General features: G+C 51.7%; 1 protein-coding gene across 1 annotated transcript; it reads left to right on the top strand.

Moving 5' to 3' along the window:
• Window positions 1-456: 456 nt before the first annotated feature.
• On the top strand, window positions 457-9,727 carry GFI1 (growth factor independent 1 transcriptional repressor). The gene is made up of 6 exons (XM_014599668.3): window positions 457-1,278; window positions 1,446-1,637; window positions 4,203-4,618; window positions 4,714-4,851; window positions 6,568-6,733; window positions 8,348-9,727. Exons 1-6 carry the CDS (start codon window positions 1,164-1,166, stop codon window positions 8,524-8,526), a joined length of 1,206 nt encoding a protein of 401 aa, XP_014455154.1. The 5' UTR covers window positions 457-1,163; the 3' UTR covers window positions 8,527-9,727.
• The last annotated feature ends 567 nt before the right edge of the window (window positions 9,728-10,294 follow it).

The following is a 10,294-nucleotide window of genomic DNA, read 5'->3' as shown; positions in this document are numbered from 1 at the left end:
CGTGCTGCGGCTCCGGGAGCCGGGAGCCATCACGCCCCGTTTGTGAAGCTCCCCAGGGCACGCACAGCCGAAAGGAGAGGCGCCGCCGGCCCGCAGGCGCTCGGATCTCATGTTTATTCTGATATACACGTTTGATAAACGTGTCGCGCCGTCCAGGGGGCAGGTGTGGCAAGGCTCAGGCCTCAGCACGGGGCGATGCTGGAGCTGGATGAGCTGGCCCAGGTGATGCTACCTCCCTTCGCCTCGGCCGCTTGTCCCGCCGGGGCCCCGACGGCGTCTCGACCTCACTGCTGCTGCCGGCAGGTTGAGCCCCGGGGCGGGGACGGGGGCGGGGGCGGGGGCAGGGGGCACCGCGGTGTCGCACTGGGCAGGCGGTCCCCAGTCGCGGGCCGGGCGGGGGCTCTCACTGCGGGCTCCCGGCTGAGGGCAGCGCCTCTCCTCGCCCCGCAGCCACTTGCACCCGGGCGGCCCTGCCCTTCCGACGTGGCAGAGTAAACGCTGGCTCCCAGTGGACGCGGGACAGGACGGGACGGGCCAGTCCGGGAGCGGGTCTCGTTGCGGGCGGCAGGGCTGGGCCCAGCGGCGCCGCCCGGCCGCAGCGGAGGCGCTGAACGAGTGCGGAGCGGGCGCGGGGCGGGCAGCGGCCCCGCAACGAATTGCCCCGGCTCCCGCCTCCCCCCCTCGAAGCGCGGGCCCCGGGCAGGTGCGGACACACGGGCTGCCCCGCTGCGGGAGCTCTCTGCGGGCTGCCCTGGCTCCTCGCCGCCCGGGGCTGCAGGCACCTCTCGGGGACAGCCCGTCCTGGGGCAGGGGGCAGGGACTCGGGTAACCCCCGCGGGAAGTGCCAGGGCCGCTGTCCCAGGTGGTTACGGAGACACGTCTGAGCCCCCCGGAGGAGGAGGGGCCTGGATCCGCGCTGGCAACACCTGTCTGATGGCACCTGGTGCGCGGGGCCGGCTCGTGCTCCCGCCCCGCCCCGGCCCGCCCCCCCCCCGGCCCGGCCCGGTCCGGTCCGGTCCCCCGGGAGCCGCCTGGCCAATGGTTCGTGCCATCTCTCCGCAGATCGCATCCCGGGCCGGGGCTTTAAAGAGATTGGGCGGCGAGCGGCAGAGGGACCCGCGACGTGCGCGCCGAGGCCGAGCGTGACCCGAGCATCCCGCACCATGCCCAGGTCCTTCCTGGTGAAGAGCAAGAAGGCGCACAGCTACCACCAGCCGCGCTCCCCGGACGAGGACTACGGCCTGCGGCTGCACAGCGTCCTGGCGCACATCTGCGCAGGTAGGGGCAGGGCGGGCACCGGGCCGGGGAGGGCGCGGGCGCTGCCTGCCCAGTCGGGGCCGGGGGCGGCTTGGCTGCAGCAGCCCGAGGGCGCTGGGCGGCCGGGCCGGGGCCGGTGGAGGCTGGCGGGTCCCTGTAAGCGGCGCCGTGGCCTGTCGCCCGCACAGACGGCCAGATCGCGGGCGAGGCGGGCCTCCCGGAGCCGGAGCATCCCCAGGGCCGCTTCTCCCCGGACTCGCACCTCACCGAGGCCGCCGACGGCGCGTCCGAGTCGGCGCCCAGCTGCGAGGGCAGCGTGTGCGACCGGGCCTCGGAGCTGGAGGACTTCTGGAGACCGCCCTCGCCCTCCGCCTCGCCAGGTAGGGCCGCGGGGGCCGCCCCCTTCCTTCCCCTACACCGCAGGGCGGGCGCCCCTGACCCTGTCGCGCCCCGAGACCGAGCCGGTCTGGCACGGCCCGAGGGGGCTCCACGAGCTGCGGGGAGGCGGGCGGGCTCGAGCCCAGCGAGCTCCCGGCCGGTCGGACGTGCCCCCGCGCGTCCCGGCACCTGCCCGCCTCCACGACTCCTGCCGCCGCGGCGGGCGGGCGCGGGCGCAGGAGCCAGGGCTTCGCCCCGCATCGACCAGCCCCGAGCCGGGGTCTAAACCTCCGCCTCCGCGGTACGGAGCTGGGGCTGGGGCTGGGGCTGGGGCTGGCCCGCGGCCGCCCCACACCAGCCCCGGGCAGCCTCCCCCCGACAGGGCAGAGCAGCCCCCGGCCCGGCTGGCAGCACAGGGGCTTGTTTTCCGCCCTCGCCTGCCCTCTCGCCAGCGCGGGCCCGGGGCTGCCCCTTCCCCGCGGGCATGAGACAACATGGGATTCCCGCGCCTTTCCGGCCGGGGAACCCTCGTGCGCGGCGGGGAGGCGCGGGGCGGCCCCGCTCCGGCCAGGCGGCGGCGCCAGGCGAGGCGCAGCGGGTTGTTGCCCGCGCGGGCGGGAGCGGGAGCGGGGCGAGCCGCGCGCCGACGGGCCCAGCTGCAGCTCCGCGCTGGAGGAGCCGGCGGCGGGGCCGGGAGAGCCGCTGGGCTGGGCCCTGGGGGCTCTGGCCCGGGCGGGGCGGGACGGGCGCGGCGTCGTGCCCCAGCCCTCCCGCGGGCACTAAGCGGGACCCGGGCTCGGGTCAGCCCGGCCTCGACTTCTCCAGCTTCTCTCCACAAGCGGCAGGGGTGGGAAGGCGGCAGCCGGGTGAAAAGGCTTCATGGCCAGAAACGGGACTTTAAGGGGTACGGAGGTTAAGAGGAAACTGTGAGGCAACAGGGCTGTGAAGCTGGTAGAGAAGCGAGGAGAGCTGATGTGACCCTGGCACAGCTCTGCAATCAGTGCAGGGAGTGCAGGGAGCTTGTGGCCTCAGCCAGCTTGGCTTTTCACAGCTGTGTCCCAGCTCTAGGGGTACATATGTTGATGCCTGGATTCCCTGTGCCCACCCCCACAGGGTGCTCCCCTCCCAGTTAGGAGCAAAGGCCAACTGAAAGGTTAGAAAGCAAGGAACTGAACAGCCAAGGTATCAACTACTCTTTCTCCACATCACCTCTTCCCTTTTAGGCCTCAGAAACTTTCTTGGTATCCAAGGCCCAGGAGTAATTGTGGACATGCAGGGTGGGAGTGTGTGGGAAGATGTTTTTGGGTGAGAGGGCTGGGGCAGTGGACAGGTAACTGGATGACTCCAGTTAAAGCTGTTTGGAAAAATGCTGGTAAAACACACAACTGAAAAACACTTTGACAATTTCTGTTTTAGTTTTACTCAGCAACAGAAGTAGCTGATCAATTTGTGTATGTCAGTTAGACTTGATGAAACTCATATAGGTTATGACCCCAGTGAGGGGAATAACTCTGCTGTTTAATTTGAAACATGACTTATGTCCAAGATTATCACAAGGTGCTTGTGCTGCTTGGAGTTTGTGGGGTGGGAGGCTGTTCTGTTTTACCTAGATTAATTTAGAGAAACATGAGCATAAAGGATTTTATTTTGGGAAAAGAATATTTTTAAATGTTTCCTCTGCAAAAGTGAGGAAAACTACTTAGGCATTTCAATTCTCCTCTAAAGATAGATCAGTGATTCTCAACCAGGGCGTCATTTCACCCTGGCGTGCCTTGACATCTTTTCAGAAGTGCTGTGGGGAACTGCACCATGTTAGCATTGGTAGGTGTACACACATGATTCAAAAGATAACCACAGAGATTTCAAATAGAAATTCATAGTGTTAAAAACATTCTGACCTAGCGTAGTGTGGTCTTTCTGAGTTCTTTGCACCAGAAGAATTTCTCTATTTTTCTGTAATCAAAAAGCAAGTGAAAGCTAAAACTGGCATCTTCTAAGGAGTGTCTTGAGTCCAGCAAGGGGTTGCCTTGAGTCTGAAAAAGTTGAGAGCCACCAAGATAGATGATGCCAAGTTTGGGAGAATAAATTCAAGTTTTTTAAGTTATGAAATAGATGGAATTCAGGTCTGCTAAAAGCATAAATCTCATCATAGCTTTAACTCTGGAGCTGCTACTGGTATGTCCAAAATGGTGTATGTATGAGTATACACAGAGTGCTCTGTACACAGTTAATTTTGCTGCCCAGTATCAGATATATTGGACACATTTTTCAGATGGGCTGACCACCAAAACTCCAATCAAAGTCAATGGGAATGACATTAATGACCATCATAAAAAAAGACCTGACTACATTGGTGGGTCTATGGCATTGTGGTGGATGCATAGAGCGCATAGCACACTATGCAGTCTAACTGCCCCTCCTTCTCGGAGGTAGCATAAATGTCAGTGTGCAGCACCAATAGGTATCTGGATTTAGAACTCATGTCAAGCCCTTGAATTGCTTTGTGCACAGCAGGTGGTGGCTGTGCTGCAAACCCCACTAATCGACCATGCTTTGTGTTTCCACAGCCTCTGAGCGTTCTGTCTGCCCCTCTCTGGATGAGGCACCGCCATTCTCTGTACCCTTCAAACCATATGCATGGGGCAGCCTGGGTGGCTCTGAGCTGAGGCATTTGGTGCAGAGCTACAGGCCCTGCCCAACCCTGGAGCGTACCTCAGCCCTGGGCCTCTTCTGTGAGCGGAGCTCAGAGACTGCCCTCTACAATGCAGAGCGTGGCTCAGCCCTGGGACTCTATGGTGACTTCGGTTCCCCTGGGTCAGGACTTTTTGAGCGATCCGCAGCAGCAGCACCAGGCCTCTATGCAGAGGCCCAGCCTGGGCTGCAGCAGGAGAAGGGCCCAGGTGGAATCAAGGTGGAGGCAGAGCTTCTATGCCGCCCCTTACTCATCACCACCGGCTCCTACAAGTGCGTCAAGTGCAGCAAGGTAGGAATCTGTTTCCACAGTTCTGGTCCTGATTGATCCCTGGTTCTTTTCTTGCATTCTGGCTTGCCTGACCCCTGCATGCACTCTCCCCTCAGGTCTTTTCTACACCTCATGGCCTGGAGGTGCATGTGCGTCGCTCACACAGTGGAACAAGACCCTTCGCCTGTGACATGTGTGGCAAGACCTTTGGCCATGCAGTCAGCCTGGAGCAGCACAAGGCTGTGCACTCGCAGGTAAGCACCACAGAGATAAGGGGAGGGTGAGGAGTCCAGAATCAGGGCAGGCAGTGGGCAAAGGGTGCAGTGCTAGGGAAGCAGCTAAAGCAATTGTGTGGCATCAGATGGCCAGTTGAAGCAAAGAGTGTGGGAGCTGCAGGCACTTGGGCTGGGGAGGAAGGTGCTTGGAGTGAGGGGAACATCACAAAAGGCACCAAGGCGGTGTGGGAGAGGAAGAGCACATGGGAGTCACATGCTATAGCTACAGAAGAATTAAAGTAACAGAATATGGAACACACATTCTCCAGGGTCTGTGTTTGTCTGTAATGATATAGGGACACCCTATGCTGCTTCATAAACAGCACAAATTAATAAAACAACTGTTCCTGTCAGGAGTTACACTCTCGCACACAAAGTCAGGATGTTATGGCAGGATGGTAGACTCCTGAAGCAGTTAAAGAAACTTGCTGGGAGTAGCTTCTAGTCAGCACTGCCACAAATCATGCAAACTTTCCCTAGTTTGTAGCATGAGACAGCATCTGAACACCTAATTGTGTGCAGAGAGCAGACTTCACCCATCGCAACATGATCTGAGTCACACACAAAGAAAATGTGGTAGTTAAGTTTGGTAGGAAGATTTGTAACTTTTTCCACCTGATGATATGGTGCCATATTTCCTTTTCACCCACCCAATTGGCATGGAAAATCTTCCCTCCTTACCTTAGCTTCAGGAGGATAGACCTGCAGTGAAACATGTTTGCTAACTCTTATTTACAAGGGGATGAGTAAAATGGCAGGGCAGGTAATGAAGGGAAATATCAGCAATTAAACAGTGGAGGAAAGAGCAATGCAGCATACTGAAAACTCAAGGGGAGAGAATTTAGGACAGAGCAAAGAAAGTCAAGTACAGATTTAAAATAAGGAAACATGTCTGAAAAGCACAGCAGGGCCTTGGAGGAGGAATCCGTTTACTGGGAAAAAGAGAAAGAGGAGATGATGCGAGACAGCTTGAAAGGAAGAGAAGTTTTTGTGACGGGTGTCTAGAAATGGAGTAGAAGACAGGAGAGTGTGATAGAGTGTCTGAGGCTGGAGGGGTGGGGGTGAAGCAGCAGTGTTTCTGATATGTTTTATTTGGCTTTATAGTAACATTGATAAATCAAGCAGACTCCTATCTTAAAGCGCTTAGCACCTTTGGACTGAATTATGATGAAAAGTAATAACAATAGCAGCTTGATCAAGCAAAAATCAAACCACAACAAAAATTCCTATAAATGCCTGGTTCTCCCACAAGGTATCAGATGGGGCACCATGCTGTGCTTATTTCTGGCTGCTTTCATTGACTAAGTGCTCCTTAGAGCTGTCCAGCAGCTGTTTGTGGCTCAGTGAAATCCCCCTGCTCCTACCTTGGATCCTCCTGCTGGAGTATGCACACACACTCCCATTCACCAAAGTGGCTGTGCCCACACAAGCCCCTGTGGCTATTTGATGAAGTTGCTACTTGTGAATAGTGCATAGAGCTGGGAAGAAGGTGAATTTCCTGGACTTTGAATTAGACATCTCATGGGTAATCTTTGTCATGTTAGTTTCTCTGCTGGCATGTAGGGTATATGTAGGGAAGGAGAATGTGGTTCTTAGGGGAGGGAAGTATGTGTTAATGCCCTGGCTGGCTGACTGTGCTGCAAGTGCAGTTTATGGAATGACAAAATGTGCATGTGGGGTGTGTTCTATCTGCAGGAACGCAGCTTTGATTGTAAGATCTGTGGCAAGAGCTTTAAGAGATCTTCCACCTTGTCTACCCATCTGCTCATCCATTCAGACACGCGCCCCTATCCCTGTCAGTACTGTGGGAAGCGGTTTCACCAGAAATCTGACATGAAGAAACACACCTTCATTCACACAGGTCAGTCTCCCAGCAGTCGGGGCTTATCCCCCATTCCCTAGAATAGATTTCAGGAGAGTTCCCTTCTCCCATCAATCCATTTCTAATGCATTAATCTTATTCTGCATGGCCTTTGCTTCACACGAGTGTCTTACACTGTAAGAACCCAAGTAGGGTGGTAGTGAAAAGAAGGGAGATTAGACTCTGGTTTCTTGAACAGCATCTGTTAAATAACTGAAATCGGAATAAATCCAATCAGTGTTCCTTTCATAGGATCCACCCTGTGTTTATCCAGAAGGGCTTTTCTATAGGATGACTTGTAGACCATTGTATTTATATTGGCCTTGATTTAGAGCTGAGGCCCCTGTAAATGACAGGTGAATCTGCAGTATCTCTATCCACAGGCTGCCACTTTACAATAGCAGAAACAATAGCCTCCTCCTCCAGATCAAACACTAAACTCAAGGGCTGTGGGTCCAACTCAGTCTAAATATTTGCTCAGAGATTGCCTGTCTATTGGGCTTCCACCCAGATTTTCCAATCAAATGGCTGCAGTTGGGCATATAATGGAAGGAGAGGTGCAGCATTCTCAGGTTTCATTGTCGGTGATAATGAATATGGAAACTAATAAGCTGCAGGTGAATTACCGTAGGAAGGCATATTTAAAAATAATTTAGTCTAAAGGGACAGCAGGTCTTCTCAGAGGCCTTTAAAAATGAAATGTCCTTTTCTCACTGCAAGGAGCACTGCCATAAGTGATGGAAAATAACATTACTCAGGACATATTTCTATATATTGGTGCTGTCTGTCTAGAAAAGTATTTGATTTTCTTAGAGGTTACTAGCTGTTGTAAAAATAGCTTATTTATAAATCTATTCTACTGATGGTTGCTAATTTAAGATGAATCATTTAAATCATAAAGGGACAATGTCTTTTTCCTATTAGTTTTTTCAAATTGGACTCTATTGTGCAAATCTTTGGCCAGATTCCATCTCTCCCAACAACACAGTTGGTCAAATAAAAACAACCAAAAAAAAAAAAACCTTGCCAAATTCCAGGTCAGCCAATGCAGATAGTCCAGGATCCATGGGTATAACTAAGTTTAGAATCTGACCCTGGAGTTTTAATTTAGTGCCCTAAAACCAGGTCCTTTACTGAATTCAGATTTCCTTAAATATAAACTACACTACATGTGCGCTATGGATGCTGAACAACATCCCTGCCCGTATTTGTATTCCTTTCTCCTCATAGAGGCTGATTTTGAAAGGTGCTAGGCATTCACAGCTTCAGCTGAAATTAATGGGAGTTGTGGATGTGCAGAGCTGTTCTGAGGTTTGGGTTTCATCATAGAAGTTATTTGGTAACATGCAAAATTAAAAGAGGCTGAAATCCTGTCCCTCCTGAAGTCAACAGGAGTTTTTTTCAATGTTTTCAGTAGAGCCAGTATTTCATTCATTGTACTTTCTTGGTAAGCAGGACTATTCTCTGTGGTCTTTTAGAAAGGGCAGTATTGCAGATCATAAACTTTAAAGTGTGAAGTGCATTTCTGTGGCAAGTTTCTCTTTGATCTCCTTGTGCAGTGTGCTGGCTCTCTAACATAGGGACCGCTCTGTCTTTACCTGCTTCGCCCTATAGGTGAGAAACCCCACAAGTGCCAGGTGTGTGGCAAAGCATTCAGTCAAAGCTCCAACCTCATCACCCACAGTCGTAAGCATACCGGCTTCAAGCCCTTTGGCTGTGATCTGTGTGGCAAAGGCTTCCAGAGGAAGGTGGATTTAAGGAGACATCGGGAGACACAACATGGTCTGAAATGAGACCTGCCTACAGTCTCGCAAACACCTACAACACTATGTGAACAGGCTTCCTCAGCTTTCCTGGTGGCCCTGAGCCCTGCCCTTCGCACAGATCCTGGCATTACCTTTCTGGGTAGGAGCTCAGAGACAAAAGGAGAGGACAGGACAGCAGATTTGAAGTTCAACTGGAAGGACTTGGCTGGGGTTTCTTTCTCTTTCTGTCTCTTCACTCCCTTGCTTTTTTTTTTTTTTAAACACTGGAAAACAAACATTTCCACCAGAAGCCTGAAACTCCAAATGTAGATAAGCTACAAAACAGCTGTGAGCTGGAAGGTTCTTTGCCCATGGCAAAGATGAAATCCCTCAACTCTTTTTTTTTTAAATAACTTGCAGGGAAATATGGGTAAGAGTTTACATGATAAATACACTGAAAAATCTGGTAAATATTATAAGGACTGCTTGTTCAGGTCAACTTAACTGTTCAATAGCTTTTTTGGTCATTTCCTAACTGGACAGCCAGTAGAGGAGGAGTGGGGTTGGACAGTGCAATCTGACATCTTGCTACTTTCAGAGCCAAAGTCTCAGCTTGGGCTAGATTCTGCTCTCACATAATAATGGCATAAATCAGGAGTTACACTGCTGGAAAACTAAGGTGAAAAGAGTCAGGCCCCTTCTGCTTTTCTAAACTGTCTATCTGTTATCCACGGAAGAGCTGGCTGTATGACTTTGCTTATGTATGTGTGTGTGGATTGGGAGTTAACTTCTCTCTACGTCCACTAGTGAAGGACTTAACAGAAAAAGCCAAAGCCTTATTAACTGGAGCTCCTAAGAATACCTGTTTGTCCCTGATTGAGAAGGGCAAGACCAAAGGGCCAGACACAAGCTTTCTGTCCAGAATGACCATCATCTTCACCACTCTGGGTTTGATTATAAATAACTGGGAAGTAGCTAACTAGTTACTGATAGATTTGTTTGTATAGTTGGGCTTTTGTATTTTTTAATGGTATTATATCTGAGGTGGATAGGAATCAGAAAAGTATAAATAATTGATTTTGCCTTAAATGATCCTATGCATACCTCAGTGAAAAAAAACCACGTTATTGTTTTTACTTTGTTGGAAGGATTGTAAATGTCTTTATTTAGGTTTTTTTGGAGTGTCTTATGTTTATTGATATATATTTATTGGAATAATGTTTTAAATTAATAAAGTATTGAAAATGTTCTTGCATGATTTTTATTGAAGTACATAACTTTAACCAAATTAGGAAACTCACCTTATTATAATGCAGCATATATTTATATATATTGCCACAGGTGGGTTTGGCACTTTACCCAGAGAATAAAAAGCTAGGCTAGAATCTGCAAGAGTGTAAATCTCCTAAAATGTTGGTATCCTGAAATGGAACAATTCAGTGCACCTGTGTGTGCAATGCTGCTGGAGCCCACTGGAGGCAGATGTAGTATAGACAGTTATTGTAGTGCTGTGCCCACGCCAGCAGGTTTTGCCTCTTGCCAGAACTTCCTAGTGTATGCACAGTGCTGCACTATAGTGGCTGCAATCTTGGTTTGGAAGGTAACACATACAGAAGGGAAACAGTCATCTCTCTGTCACTGCCAGGGTAGGAATTTTGAATTATGACAAAATCTCAATTTTTTAAATACCATCAGGATACCCATATTCCTTTTTTCTCCAATCAGGACTGGCCTAGTCAAACTTGGATGTTTGTTAGATTTACAAAAGCACCACATTGACAGATTTAAAGTGATGTTGTAGGGACCTAAACAAGAG

The sequence above is a fragment of the Alligator mississippiensis genome, chromosome 5, assembly GCF_030867095.1.
Source record: "Alligator mississippiensis isolate rAllMis1 chromosome 5, rAllMis1, whole genome shotgun sequence".
Classification (NCBI taxonomy): Eukaryota; Metazoa; Chordata; order Crocodylia; family Alligatoridae; genus Alligator; species Alligator mississippiensis.
Note: the sequence above shows the minus strand (reverse complement) of the source record. Positions and strands in the feature narration are given on the sequence as shown.